The sequence below is a fragment of the Malania oleifera genome, chromosome 3 (assembly GCF_029873635.1).
Source record: "Malania oleifera isolate guangnan ecotype guangnan chromosome 3, ASM2987363v1, whole genome shotgun sequence".
Lineage (NCBI taxonomy): Eukaryota > Viridiplantae > Streptophyta > Magnoliopsida > Santalales > Ximeniaceae > Malania > Malania oleifera.
This window is the reverse complement of record NC_080419.1, coordinates 43,472,735-43,489,130: the sequence shown is the minus strand read 5'-3', so window position 1 is coordinate 43,489,130 and position 16,396 is coordinate 43,472,735. Positions and strand designations below refer to the sequence as shown.

General features: G+C 37.8%; 1 protein-coding gene across 1 annotated transcript; it reads left to right on the top strand.

The window, feature by feature from the left end:
* The first annotated feature begins 5,793 nt into the window (after positions 1-5,793).
* LOC131151852 (glycine-rich protein 5-like) lies at positions 5,794-6,615 on the top strand. The gene is made up of 2 exons (XM_058103302.1): positions 5,794-6,087; positions 6,160-6,615. Exons 1-2 carry the CDS (start codon positions 5,823-5,825, stop codon positions 6,504-6,506), a joined length of 612 nt encoding a protein of 203 aa, XP_057959285.1. The 5' UTR covers positions 5,794-5,822; the 3' UTR covers positions 6,507-6,615.
* Positions 6,616-16,396: the final 9,781 nt, after the last annotated feature.

The window sequence follows — 16,396 nt, the reverse complement described above, 5'->3', positions numbered from 1 at the left end:
CAAACTACCATATCAACACAAGCCAACATTTTCCCAAGCTTGTCTTCAAAAACATACACGAGGGGAATCATTGTGTTGGATTCTAAAGAGAACCTAGAGAAATTATGGGAATTTTTGGAGAATTCAAATCATATTATAACATCTTCAACAGGAAGGTATCAACTTAATGCATTATTATTGTTGATTGTACAGTGTCCGCTTTTTCCCCTAGTTCTATATCGAATTATATTTGATTTGGAGTAATTGCTTTCATTAGATCTTATATTTCCCTTCTCAATTAGCTTTTATTGTGTTGTTCATTTTTTGCAGACCATGGGTGATAACTGAAAAGATACCAAGGCATGGATGTTTAAACCATTAATTGGGAACCTAAAACCGAAGTCTCTAGAAAGTACTTTCATTTTTATTTTTGATGTTTTTTTAGAAAATATCATCAACTATAAAACTGAGATTTTGTTCTACTATTTGAGCTCTGTTGTGAAATTGCATAATTGATTTTATGATTCTCATCTTGCAGTAGGAATTACAGAGCACAAATGCTATAATTGGCGAAGAATTAAAGTTCTATCACTCAGGAACTGTAGAATACAGGATAGCTAAGGAGCGTAGGGATTTATTCACGGAGTTTGCAAATCATCAGAAGCGACAGCACAAAAGGCTTGCATTGGAAGAGAGAAAAATCCTGGACCCGTCTGCCCCATAAGTTCTCACAGAGTTCAGACGTGTTCTTGGATGCCCACTCAAATAAGTACGTAAAAATTTGTGTCACATTTTTGCAAACCAAGTGAATGATTACATTTCTTTGATGGATGATTTATATTTTGTTTGAACTATTATTTGAGCTACTGGATTGCATGCCTTATCTGGAATGTCATCTTCATGGCAAATGCAGTGATTTATGTTTTGTATGATATTCTAAACTGTTAGGCTATCTGGTATATTCTTTTTGATTTACAGTTTAGGAAATGTTCTATTTATAAACGGCATGCTGCTGAATTTTTATTAAAATTTTTTCCAAAATAATCAAAGCCTAAAAATCAAGTGCTAAATGTTTATAATATGATGCATGCTTAAATTGTTATTGAAATGATGAGTGATTGCTAAATGAAGATTTATTTTCATCCTAAATTGAAAATGCATGCATAAGAACATATCTATAGAAGCTGAGCATCATTCTTAGAAATAGAGCATGAAGAACCCATTTGCATCACGTGCTTTTCTTTTTGAATATTGAGGCTCTTCTGAAAACTCTGAACATCATGCCTAACTCTTAAAGCTTTATGATTAAATATGGATTGTTTTCGGTGATGAGCACAAAATCATGCTATGTACATATATGTTCAAACATTGTATACTAGCAAGCTAATTTCTTGTAAAATTATTATTTTGTAGGGTTTGCGGCTCTCAGAATACTACGACGATGTCAGACACTTCAGTCGGGTCGAATGCATGGAACTTTTAACTTTTCCTATATTTCTTGTTAACTTAACAAAATTATTTTTTTATACTTTAATTTGAATTTGTACTTGTATTTATTTTAATTTTGAACAATTTGTATTTTAAATTTTTATAATTTATGAATGTTTTAATAATTTTGGTTCAATTTTATGTATGTTAAAATGTAATTACAGGTTTTTATAGGAAATTTCAAAAAAAAAAAATTAATTGTTTCAAAGCATTAGTGACGGTTTGCAAAACCGTTACTAATAATGGGGAGATGAAGTATTAGTGATGGTTTAGAAATCGTCACTAAAAGACGAAAACCGTCACTATAGAACCAACCTTATGAGGGCCAAATATTAGTGATAGTCCCATAATCGTTACTAATAGTTAATTATTAGTAATGATTTAAATAATCGTCACAAAAAGCATACTATTAGTAACGGTTTATTAACTATCACTACTACAGTCATATTAGTGACGGTTATTAAATTCATCACTAATACACGTGTTTCAGTGACGAATTTGAGCCAACCATATGTATAATTTATAGTGATGGTCGTAGGCTATTAGTGATGATTTTTTTTTCCGTCACTAATACTCATTTATTAGTGACAGTTTGAATATTAAGTATTAGTATCTGCAGATATGGTGACAAAGTTAGAACCGTCACTAATACTGAGAAAACTGTCGCTAATACTATTAGTGACGATTTTTTGATTATTAGTGATGGTTTAAAACTATCACTAATATTCTTATTTTTTGTAGTGACACCAATTCCATCACATTTCTTGAAAATTTTCTATGTGAGAGCATTTATTTTTGGCCATTTATTTTCATTGAAAAGCTTTTACTCTCACTTGTTCATTATTTTTGAAAACCATTTTTGAGAGTAAGCTTAGAGTTTCTCCCAGTTATTTCATTGATAAATATTTTTGGAAGAACTTGTTTTAAAACTTTTGAATCTTTGCACATCTATTGCAAGATTCAAATGCTCAAATTGTATTTATTGCACAAATATTTTTGAGCTTAAATCATAGCTTCTTCAAACAAATTTTTATTGCAAAATCTTTATTAGAGAACAAATTTATCATGTTCAAATCTTTGAAATGCCTTTCTCCATATTTTTAAATCAAAGATCATACATTCCTATTGTGCAAAAATCACCTTGGAAGCAAACAACATAGGTTCTCCTACATTTTTACTTAAAATTATTTTTGAGATAAAATTTTTAATGGGGTCAAATTTTTGAAGTATTTTTATCATATATATCATTTTCAAAGATTATAAAACTTGTATTGCGAAAACGCCCTTACTCTCTGAGCTTAATTCATATCATATGAGAGTACTTTAAGAGTTTTTATTGTGTACACCTCTGCTTGTATTAAAAGCATTATTTTGTAAATATATATTTTTATGTACTAGCTTGGCTCATCCCGTGAATTGACCTGGGGAGTCTCTGCCCCGTAAGAGAGACCGGTTTGGTTCAATTCAGTAAATTGAATTGGAGAGTCTCCACCCCGTAAGGGAGACCAGTTGGGCTCAGTCTGGTAATTAAGCTGCGTTTTAGTACCGCCAGTAAAATGTGGCTGGGTTATGGCTCTGTCCATTAAGTGTAGCTGGGGTATTCCTCGTCTCGTAAAGAGAGGTTATAAATGGCTTCTGCTCCGCTCGTTTAAGTAAGCAGGTATAGTGGAATCCTTGGGCGGTATGCCTAAGGCGGAGACGTAAGTTGGTTTGGCCGAATCTCGATAACAAATTATCTCTCTCTCTCTCTCTCTCTCTCTCTCTCTCTCTCTCTCTCTCTCTCTCTCTCTCTCTCTCTCTCACATTTAAATTCCTGTACTTTAATTTTCACATGTGTATGCTTGTTTATTTATTATTATAACTATCTTACATGCATACATATTTAATTTAAATGAGATATGCAACATACGTGTATGTCAGCACACATAGCTTATTTATTTTACATACACGCTTTAAATCTAAAATGGGATATGATGTGTTTGATGTATGCAAATATTTAATTTGTAGAGAATGTCATATTGGTTTTAAATATTTGCACACTTAATTAATTGGGGTAATTGATACTGCTTAGAAATACCCTAGGTTGCAAAATATTGTTGCTATCTGATTTAACCTAGGAAGAAATTTTAAATCTCCAATTCATCCCCCTCCCCCTCTTGGTATCACACCAATTATATCACTAGGTTTGCCCATATATAATAAAATCCCTAAATGCAGTTCGGAAAAACTACCCAACATAAGAAATGATTAGGAAAATCTTTAGAGGACTTCTGTCTGTTTAGGAATCCAAGGCTACAGTTATAACTGAAGGTAGAAACCTAAAAGCCATGACCTTAGACGAAGCCATTGGGTCACTTCTCACGTATGAGATGACTAATAATGAAAGAACAAAAGAAGTTGGCAAAGCTAAGAAATCCATCGCACTTAAAGCTTCCAAAGAAAGCTCGAGCGATGAAGAATATGAAGAGATGGATGAAGAAGAACTAGCATTAATCCCCAGACGACTAGGTAGATTTTTCAAAAAGAATAAGAAATTTACTAAGAAATTTCTAGGATCTAAAATGGACAAAGGAGAAACTAGCAGAAAAGAAAAAAAAATCAGAACCTCCAACATTTATAACTGCAAAAAGGTAGGTCACATTAAACATGAGTGTCCACGGTTCAAGAAGGAATCTAAGAAGAAGAAGAAGAAGAAAAAGGCAATGAAGGCCACAACTTGGGATGACTCCAGCTCAAGTAGCTTGGAAAGAGACACAAGTGATTAGGAGATGGCAAACTTCTGGCTCATGGTGTTAAATGATGAGGTAAATTTTTATTCAAACTCCTTCATTAACTCTAGTGATGAATTAATCTTGTAGTAAATTTTGTGACAGCATGTCATCATACACTGAATTACAAATAGAGTTATTTAAACTGCATAAAATCTTTGTTATGGTGTCCAAAAGAAACACCACACTAAAAAGCGAGAATGAAATGTTAATGAACAAATTAGAGTCAACTCACTCTATTGAAAAAGAAAAAGACTCATATATTACTGAACTAGAGAGTAAAATCAACAAGATGACAAAAGAACTAGAGAACTTAAAATTCCAAACCACTTGTGAAAGTGAGAAAGATTTAAAGATAACTAGTCTATAGAAAGAATAATAGAAGATCAATCTGAAATAATCTACAGTTTCATAAGAGGAAAAGAAAATTTTGACAAAGTAGTTGGGTCTCAAAAGATGTCTTTAGACAAAGAAGACATTGGATTTAATAGAATAGAAAATAGGAGGAAAATGAATCTCTACATGAGTTATTTTGTAAAAGAATCTAAAAACTATGCAAGCACATCTTCAAACAACGCTCTCATATGCACATTAGGGGATGAAAATAGGTGTCTTTAAATGTCAACGTATGAGAACAAATAATTATTTTGCCTTCAAAGATTTTATCTTTTGGGGCGAAAATTTACATTCATCCCAAGATATCATTAGGAACTCACATTTAGAGAAAACTTGGAAGCGAAGAAAAAGACGTTCTTAAAGTATTTTAGGAATGTAAATAACATAGTTAGTGACGGTATGTTTCGTCCTATTTGTAGTAATGATTGCAACACTTAGAAATGTTTTCCTCAATACTAGGAATTCTTCAGCTTGTTGCTAGAGAATTTAATAATAGTGGAACTACTAATTCCGATGCCAAAATGAACATGTGAAAGGAATACCATGATATACAGTTCCTATATAATTAATAAAATATCTCATTAGTATTGGGTCTTTGAAGTGAATATAAAAACTATTTAAAAAGAAAATTAGTATAAATATGCTACCTTGTGTTAAAAGTTCAAAATTTAAATTATGATTTAAATTTATATAAGTTAAATAAAAATAATATAAAAATATTAAAAATTTTATTCAAATTCATCCAAATTAAAATTTAAACCTCAAATTTGAATTGAATTCATATGTCGAGGAGTCTGTGTATGGGTCACTTAACTAATCCTGAGCGGACAGGTTAATTCCAGCCGAACGAAGGGAATGATCTTGCACATCATATCCTACGGCTTGCAATAATCCCTCTCTCTCTCTCTCTCTCTCTCTCTCTCTCTCTCTCTCTCTCTCTCTCTCTCACACACACACACACACACACACTCATGCATATGTTTAGTTCATCTTGATCTTGTGAAAAGAAAAAAAAAAAATTAACTTCTTTTTCTCGAAATTGGGGGACAAAAGCATTCACATTTACTATGGTTCTTTAATACCGCAACTGTCACCTACCGTTAAGTTTGCCATAAAAAGGACTTCAGGCAACACTAGCTCAGCTGCAGTACTACCTCGGAGGTTCCAAGAGAGAGAGAGAGAGAGAGAGAGATGGCAATAAGGTGGTATATTTTGTTTGTTCTTGTTCTGGGAACGGTGCACGCCAGTGCACGGAGTCTACGTAAACGCGGAGACGCTGGTCTAAAGATCAACCAGACGCAGGAAGTACGTACCACTAATTCCGCTGCCCTCAAAACAGGCGCACCCAAAGTACCTCCCACTGAAGCTTCTCCTATTGGCCTCAAAGAAGAAAAGAACTTCTATAAATATGGTGGGGTTGGTGGCTTTGCCGGAATCGGCGGTTTTGCTGGCGTTGGTGGTGTCGCTGGTGGTGTGGGTGCCATAGGTGGCTTGGGTGGTGGCGGTGTGGGCGGTGGTGCTGGCGGAGGAGGCGGCTTGGGCGGTGCCGGTGGCGGTTTTGGCGGTGGCGCTGGTGGAGTGGGCGGCTTGGGTGGTGCGGGTGGTGGTTTAGGCGGTGGGGCAGGCGGCTTGGGCGGTGGTGGCGGTTTAGGAGGTGGTGCTGGTGGAATAGGAGGCCTGGGTGGTATCGGTGGAATCGGCGGATTGGGGGGTATTGGGGGAGTAGGAGGCCTTGGTGGTGCTGGTGGAGGAGCTGGCGGGGCTGGAGGTGGTGGGGGTGTGGGTGGTGGAGTCGGCGGCGCTGGGGGTTTAGGTGGTGGTGCTGGCGGGGGAGTCGGCGGTGGATCTGGCTGTGGTGGGTTGCCAAGTCCTTAAATTCCGAAACCCCCCTGTGTAAATGGCAGGCGTCAGAATTTTGGCGGAGTGCATGCATTCGGATTTGGTGCTGTGGTTATGATCAGTTGGATCCTTAGCGTGTTTTGTAACATCTCAAGTCTTTCGTTTCTTTCTGTTTCTGTTTCTGTTTCTGTTTCAGCAATAATAGCTAAAATTCTGTTGTAGAGTTTTATGTGACTCAAGTGTCGGATCAATTAAGTGCTAAGAAAAACATCCTCTCTCTCTCTCTCTCTCCCCCTCTCTCTCTCTCGCTCACTTATCAGCAGTACTAAATTGTCAGTTCCACGGGCCAAAATCACAGGAATATCACTCTCTCTCTCTCTTCACAAGAATATCACACTCCCTCTCTCTCATCAGCGCTACTAAATTGTCGGTTCAACGAGCCAAAATCAAAGGAATGTCTCTCTCTCTCTCTCTCTCTCTCATCAGGGTATTAAATTGTCGGTTTGAGGAGTCATTTATAATAATATATTAAACAATATTTTAACAAAATTATTCTCCACATAATCTCACTGCTTGGTCCAGCGAGATTTGCTATACATTAATACTCCATTGGATTATCATTTAAATCTTACTACTTAATCCAATGAAATTTGTTTGACAAAGTATTGTAGCGTTGGACACATGGCAAATATCACTAGACGAAAATGGGTTTCGTTGGTCCATCCGTTGTTGGACGCATGGCAAAACTCGCTAAACCATTCAGCGAGTTTTGCTTGAATATTGACTTTTCTCCTTCCTTTACTTGCAAACAAATTGCAAAAAGACCAGAGAGGGGCTTTGCAGAGCAGAGGTATAGACGAGGGCAGAGCTAGCCGAGCGATTGGACGAGAGAGCAGGTGACCGTTGGATAGGACTCGCCGACCGTTACTCATCGAACGTTGGGGAGAAGGTATAAAAGATGGGAGATAAGGGATGTAATTAACTTCCTCAACTTTTGCTCACGTTATTGATTTTGTGAACAATATATTAGTTTAATTCAAGTGTTTAATAAATTCGTGGTTGATTACAAGTATTTGCTGGAAACCCCCAAGATTGAGGTTAGGGTTATTATGATTTTGTAGTTGATTTACTTGAATTTGATTTTATATATTTCCTACCATTAATTTTATTTGTATTTCCTACCATTTATTTCATGCATATGTAGACTGTATGTGTAATTGGTATTGAAACAAAAAATTATTTTCTACTTGGTACTGAAAGAAAAAATTGATACAAAGAAATTACCATGTATTTTGATAAAAGAAAGTTAATTGTAAACTATCAATATCATTCAAATGAATAATAATCAAACTTTTAAAAGATAAATAATAAAAATTAAATGATAATCTAATAAATACTTTTCAAATAATTAATATTATGTTTCTTTAAAAGAACAAACTTACTATGTTATAGTTAAATACACAAAAAAAAAATAGTTATAAAGAATTTAGTTAAAGAATTACAATTTACACACTCATTTAACTTTTGGTACAACTAGGAATTAAAATTATAAAATTTTGCACATAATTCGAGTAAATTAAATATTATTTCGATAAAGTAAGCTCATGACTTGTAGACATGAGAAACAAAAACAAAAATTATTCTAATAAAGGTTAACTTTTTAACAAAGAGTTCAATTTTATCCTCATGGAGAATTGTAAATTAATTATAAAATATTTTAACTTTCATATTCAGCAAAATATACCTTATAAATTAAATAATTTCAGAGTTTTTATTAAAAAATACAAATATGTTAAATTTTTTGTTAAAAATATCAACTTAAATAGAAAATATCCTCAACCTGTAAAAATATGCTATGGGCATTTACTACATAATAACATAATATATTCACATATGTATTTTAAAATATTGTATTTCTAATAATCTTTTGTATTCATTTATATTGTCCCATAATAGCTCAATAATAAATTTTTTTTTAACTTCCATGAGTATTTTCTAATGTGATAAATTGGTGGTTGCTAGTTTATAATTTTTCATTAAAATAATTTTAAAAATAATGAGAACTATTAATAAATATGCTACAAATGTAAATCAAAAAAGTAAATTTATAATAACTCATAATTATCATAATTGTTGCCCACACAAATCCTAAGTCATACAACGAAAGATAACACATCTCTTACCTCACACATCTTCCCATCTTTCTTATGGCTCGGGTCGGGGATCTCAAATTTAACCATTAAAATGTTTCTTAATAGGGAAAAAAAAAAAAAAACATAAACACAATTTAAAGTGAGCGGATCACTTATCATCAAATATAGATTATGCATCCAACAATTTCGTTAATGCATTTATGATTAATTTAATATTAATTTTAATACATATAATAAAAATTATCTTAGGTGATGATAGATGTTCAAATGCAAAATACATGAATAATCATTGAGTTCAAATAATATTGTGATTTGAATCTTCAAATAAAAATGAATTTACTTAAATTTTCTGCATATCTTCACCTTTTCTACTCCAAGTTTAATCTTGCCTCAATTTACAAAGAAATTACCATGTGTTTTAATCATTGAGTTCAAGTCATAAATATATGCATGCGATAATAATCCTCTTCCCTTCTCTAAAATTTTTTATTCTTCTATTGTCTTACAAAGAAAACAACTTACTATCAAACTATTTGAGATGACTACTATGACTTATTATAGTCATAGTATTTTTACTTTTTAACTATTTGATGTTCATGCACACAGTAGTTTTACTTCTTAACTGTTATTGAATATACTATTTTTTCATGATTAATCTGGAACGCCAATTGCATGGCTGATGCAGTATTGTGAAATGCATGTTGGTAGTTGATTAAGAGTGTATGCTGAATGAACTAAATGTCACCTACATAGCTGTTGCAGTGACTTATGAATTGCATGTTGTAGAAACTCCTAAGATATCTGGTTCATGGTTTGTGATATGCAAGATGAGAAAATGTTATGTTTATAGACGGCATGCTACCGAATTTTTTATAATATTTTTCTCACCCAAAATAATCAAAGTGTATAAACCATTTGTCGAATAATTAACAATTGTTGCATATTGGACTTTATTTTAAAGGATTACTGCATAATTAATGGAGTCATGATTAGTTGATTAGCTTACCATGAATGAAAAGAGTTGTTATGTTATACGCTTATATATGTTCTATTTCCTGAGGGTCGATCTAAATGGCAGGAAGCTCAAGCAGTGTTCCAGTGACGGTATTGTTGTATATAGGGGAGAAATTATCACCGGAGTAGAAGGTGTTAGTTATAGTACTAAGCCGATTCCACCAATTTGAATTGGCCATATGAGTAAATTAAATAAATTGTATTCGAAGATATACAAATATTTGCATATTGATCCAAATCAATATATATGCATTGCGAGTGACTGCAAGATACCCTATGTGAGGGTTCAATGCTACAATCCTCTATGAGGTTGTTCCCGTAGTTGATGATTACGATTTGCGCATTGTGTTGGATGCACACTGCGTAGGTCCGACATATTTAACTGTGCAGTTATTGTTGGGAAATTAATAAACCTGGAGTAACAATCACACACGAAGAAAAATACAAGCACACACAATGGAACACCGGATTTACGTGGTTCGGTCCAAACTAACCTACGTCCACGAGAGCACACACCACTGCACTATAATTTGGGAGAAAAAATACACGGAGGAGCCACTGCTCAACTCTCACACTGTCTCTCTCTCTTTCACCACAACTCTCTATTGTATGGACACAACACAGCACTCTCACACTGCTCTCTGCAACACACTTCACACACTCTCACAACTCTCTGCTGCACACAACACACTACAATTACAACTCCACACATACACACACACACACACACACACACACACACACACACACACACATATATATATATATATATATATATATATATATATATAAAAGAGGGAATGGAGAGTTCAAAGAGGGTGGCTACAGATTTCAACAAAATCTGCAGCGTAGGTGGCCGCCGGACTTCAATGTCAAAGGTGGTGGCTGGTTTGGTGCGGCTATCGGCACCTCCACACCTGCAAAATTCAACAATCTCCCACTTGGAGGCGGAGACAGCATCTCAACCAGTGTATATGCAAATGTTGTGTTCATGTCTGTCTTCAATCATGAAGACCAACTGAAGTTGAGCATAACTTCAGTTTCTCTGTAGTTACCACCTTTGTCAACATGTCAACTGGATTTCTACTGCCTTGAATCTTTTCAAGTGTTAGTATTCCATCCTCTAATAGAGATCTGATAAAGTGATAACGTAATCCGATATGTTTGGTTCTGGAATGAAATGTAGAGTTCTTTGCCAGATGTATCGCACTCTGACTGTCGTTGTACAAAACATTCCTCTCCTGCTTTAACCCAAGCTCTGTCAACAAATCCTGAAGCCAAATCATCTCTTTGCTAGCTTCTATCACTGCTACGTACTCAGCTTCTGTAGTGGATAGGGTAGCAATCTTTTGTATCTGCGACATCCAACTAACAGCTGTTGTTCCAACAGTGAATATGTATCCGTTGGTGCTCCTGCGGTGATCAATTTCACCAGCAAAATCGGCATCTACATACCCTTTGACTTTCAATTCTCCTTTACCAAAACATAAGCACTTATCAGCAGTGCCTCTGAGGTACCTAAAGATCCACTTCACTGCTTCCCAGTGAGTCTTTCCTAGATTAGACATGAATCTACTGACTGCTCTCACTGCTTAGCCAATATCCGATCTGGTACAAACCATAGCGTACATGAGACTTCCAATGGCTGAGGCGTAAGGTACCTTAGCCATGAAGTCCTTCTCTTCATCAGTCTGGGGAGCCTAATCCTTGCAGAGGCAAAAGTGTCCTGCCAAAGGTGTATTTACTGCTTTGGCGTTGCTCATGTTAAACCTCTGTAGAACACGGCCAATGTATTCTGAATGAGATAGTTGCAATGTTCCCTGTCACTTATCTCTGGAGATTCGCATCCCAAGTATCTGCTTCACTGAGCCTAAGTCTTTCATGTCAAATTCCATTGACAATTGCTGCTTCAATTTCCTGATCTCTTCTATATCTGGTCCTGCGATCAACATGTCATCCACATATAATAATAGAATGATATAGCTATATCAATACCTCTTGAAGTAGCAACAGTGGTCGGCATTATACTTTAGAAAATCTTTCTTGTGCATAAAGCCGTCAAATTTCCGGTACCATTGCTGGGAGCTTGTTTGAGACCGTACAAGCTCTTCTTTAACCTGCACACCAAATTCTCTTTACCTTTCTCTGAGAATCCTTCTGGTTGATGCATGTAGATTTCCTCTTTAAGATCATCGTGAAGAAACGCCGTCTTCACATCTAACTGCTCAAGATGTAAACCCTCTGAGGCAACAACACTCAGAACAGATCTGATGGTTGTCAACTTCACAACTGGTGCAAAAATGTCTGTGTAGTCAATTCCTTCCTTCTGCTCGAAGCCTTTAACTACCAACCGAGCCTTGTTTCTCCTGGAGCCGTCATGCTCATCTTTGATTCTGTACACTCACTTGTTGTGAAGGGCCTTCTTACCTTTGGGCAACTCAGCTAGTTCCCACGTTCTGTTGGAGGTGAGGGACTTCATCTCATCCTTCATTGCAAGCTCCCACTTGCTTGCATCTCCTTCCTGACATGCTTCATCATAGCATTCGAGCTCTCCTCCATCTGTAAGAAGTAAATAATCTATATACCTTCTATTTGGTACATGAGGCCGAGTAGATCTCCTAAGCTCCGGAGTTGGAGTAAGAGGCGGTGGTGCGACGAACTGCTCCACTGGTTCCTCTACCTGAGGATTCTCGGCATTCTGTTGTTGTGTCCTCACACATTCTGGGACATTATCCATATTTACATGGGTTGATTCTCTCTAAACTGGTTCGGTGGATTCAGCTGTGTGCCTATCTTTGTACATCACCTTTTCATCAAAAATCATATCTCTGCTTCTGATTACCCTTTTGTTTTCATCATCCCAAATGCGATATCCAAATTCATCTCCACCATAACCGATGAAAGTGCATTTCTGGGATTTCGGATCCAGCTTATCCCTGACATGATCATTGATATGTACATATGCAACACAACCAAAAACTTTCAAATGTGAAAGTCTTACCTCTTTGTTACTCCAAACTTCTTCTGGAAGGCTATAGTCCAATGGTACTGAAGGACTTCTATTAATCAAATAAGCTGCTATGTTGACTGCATGTGCCCAAAACATCTTTGGCAAGCTTGACTGCATACGCATGCTTCTGGCTTTTTTTGTCAACGTTCTGTTCATCCGCTTGGCTACACCGTTGTGTTGAGGCATACCTGGCACAATCCTTTCCATTCTGATGCCGTGCTCATAGCAGAATTTCTTGAACTCGGTGTCAACATATTCTCCATCGTTATCAGTTCTCAGCCTTTTGATTTTCAAACCAGTTTCGTTTTCTACCATCGCTTTCCAATTTTTAAAAGCATTGAAAATATCAGATTTATACTTCAGGAAGTAAACCCATACCTTCCGTGAATGATCATCCATAAACGTGACGAAGTAATGCTTTCCTCCTATAGACGAAATGGTTGTTGGTCCCCATACATCTGAATGGACTAACTCAAGTTTCTCCTTCTTCGAGGTACTGATATTTGTCTGGAAACTAACTCTCTTCTGTTTCCAAAATATGTAGTCTTCATATGTGTCAATCTTCACCAACTGTAAATCACTCAACTTACCCTTTGAGTGCATCACCCTGAGTCCCTTCTCACTCAGGTGTCCGAGTCGTTGATGCCATAAGTTGCTATCATTATTTCCTGTAGCAACTGTAATAGACATACATGTATCAGGAGTTACATAAAGAGTACCACTTTTCTTACCTCGAGCAATTGTCAATGCTCCCTTCGAAATCTTCCATTCATCACCAATGAAAGATGTATTATAACCTTCATCTGCCAATTGTCCGACTGAGATCAAATTCTTCCTTAGGTCTGGAATATACCTGACACCTCTCAATTTCCATACTGACCCATTTATTTTGATCTTCACTCTCCCCTTACCGACAATGTCGCAAGGTTGATCATTGCCCAAATATACCTTACCGAAATTACCTGATGTATACTCCTCCAGGTAATCTCTGCTACAAGTGGCATGGAATGAAGCTCCAGAGTCTAACACCCAAGACTCCCTTTTGCTCTCCAAAGAGCGGATCAACAAATCATCGTTCTCGGAAGCAATATTTGCTTCCGTCTTTACCCTCGTATCTTTCTTCTGACTTCTGCACTGGTTCTTGTAACGACCAGTTTTTCCACAGTTCCAGCACTCAATAACTTTTATACTCTGGGAACCTGTGTCCTGAGTGCTTCTGGGATTTCTAGATTTGGACCACCTGGTCTTGGATCTGCCACGATTGTTAGATCGTCCATGCCCGCTTCCCTTTCCTCGGCTTTCCACGTTCAAAGCTGAACTTGAAGTGGAGTCATTATTCGACTGCATTCTCATCTCCTCTGTCAAAATCATGCTGATAACCTCGTCGTATTTCAGCTTCAATTTTCCTGCAGAGCTACTGATCGCAGTGACAATACCTTTCCAACTCTCTGGCAGCTGACTGAGAATTAATAGGGCACGGATCTCACTGTCAAAGGTAATCCCAACCGAGGCAAGTTGATTCGACAAATCATTGAAATTATTCAAATGCCTGTTGAAACTTTCACCTGCAAACATGCTCATTGTAAACAGTCTTTTCATGAGATGTACCTTATTCGCTGCTGATGGCTGCTCGTACATGTTAGATAGCGCATCCATAAGGGACTTGGTGGTTGTCAAGTGCTTGATGTTGAATGCCACAGATTTCGACAACGTCATTCTGATAGCTCCGAGGGCTTTTCGGTCAAGCAACTCCCACTCGCTCTCCTTCATGGATTCTGGCTTCTCCATCAGTGGTAAGTGCAACTCCTTACCAAACAAGAAGTCCTCGATCTGTATTTTCCAGAAATCAAAGTTTGTATCGTCAAACATCTCGATGTAAGAGCTCTTTTCATTCGACATCTTGATTCGCTGATCTAGAGATGGAATTAGCTCAATTAGATAGCACCGTTGGATCCGGAACGGTCGAAAACCCTAGAAATGGCTTAAATTGCTTGAAAAATGGACCCGAAATGGCTTCAAAAAGCCCGATCAAACTTTCGGTCAACTTGGTCAACCCTGCTGACGTGGCACGTGGGGCCAGTGCTGGCGTGGCGATGTGGGGCCCACTACTGATGTGGCACTGTGGGCCCTACTGATGCCGTGGCACTGTGGCCCCTATGGTGGGGTCCACTACTGACGTGGCGTGGGACCCAAGGCTGACGTGGCTGCTGACGTGTCGTTGGCGATGCTGCTGACTTGGCACTACGTGGCGCTGACTGGCCGGCTGACACAGCGCTGGCGTGGCGTGTTGACGTGGCGGAATCTGGCTAACACGGCACTGACGTCAGCGTCTTCAACCTCCGAATGCTTGCCGGACTTTCTCCGATGTGTGGGCGCGCATGAAGCCTTCTCCCGACCAATTTCTGGCGCATGAGGGCACGTGGCAGGGCTGTAATTTTGCCGGTGGCGCGTGTGAGTGCGTGCGGCTTCGTCCGAGCTCTGTTTGAGCTTCGGTTACCTTCGTTGGCTTCGTCTCGGTGAGAGGAGTTTGATGGTAGCCTCAAAATCAAAATTTGAGCTACTAGACAGGGGCTCAAAATCCTGAATTTTTCTTGATCTGGTGATTTTTCTCTAACCAAAGCTCTGATACCATTTGTTGGGAAATTAATAGACCTGGAGTAATAATCACACACGAAGAAAAATACAAGCACACACAATGGAACACCGGATTTACGTGGTTCGGTCCAAACTAACCTACGTCCACGGGAGCACACACCACTGCACTATAATCTGGGAGAAAAAATACACAGAGGAGCCACTGCTCAACTCTCACACTGTCTCTCTCTCTTTCACCACAACTCTCTGTTGTATGGACACAGCACAGCACTCTCACACTGCTCTCTGCAACACACTTCACACACTCTCACAACTCTCTGCTGCACACAACACACTACAATTACAACTCCACACATACACGTATATATATATAAAAGGGAATGGAGAGTTCAAAGAGGGTGGCTGCAGATTTCAACCAAATCTAAAGCGTAGGTAGCCGCCGGACTTTAGTGTCAAAGGTGGTGGCTGGTTTGGTGCGGCTGTCGGCAGCTCCACACCTACAAAATTCAACAGTTATATGTCAAAATCATTCCTTATATTAGTGTCTTCGTCGCCCTCCGAGCATATGGTAGAAGCAGAGGAAGACACCCAACAAACACGTCATTATGACATGACTACAAAAGAAGGTAGTGAACCATACACGAGTGTAGAGGTTGGTGGGAGGCTTGTTGTGGATTTCAATGAATGTTCGGGATCGTCGTTCAAGCCGCCGACGTACAAAAGACCTGTTCTTCACACAAATGATCAGGGAGGTTGTGAAAAAGTTTCAACAGAAGGTCCAGGATCGTTGTTAACCATTGCAAACAACGCGTTAGACGATGGGATGAATATTACAAACGATGTTAATGTACAAGATAAAGACACGTATGAGCAAGAAATGAGTGAAAGGTTAAATGAGTTTCCCGATGATGTGAACCCACGTAAAATGAATGATGCCACGTATGACGCCCAGTTTATGGACGAACCTCCAATGTATGGTCAAATTGACGTGAATGTTGCAGATTTGTCACGTGATGAGAAGCATCCTATACGGGTGACTCATTAGGATGAATCGTCTGAGCTGAGTAGGGGGATGCTATTCGGGTCAAAGGATCGGTTGATAGCGGCAATGCGAATATATCACGCTTGAACCCACAATGACTTCCACGTTGTGT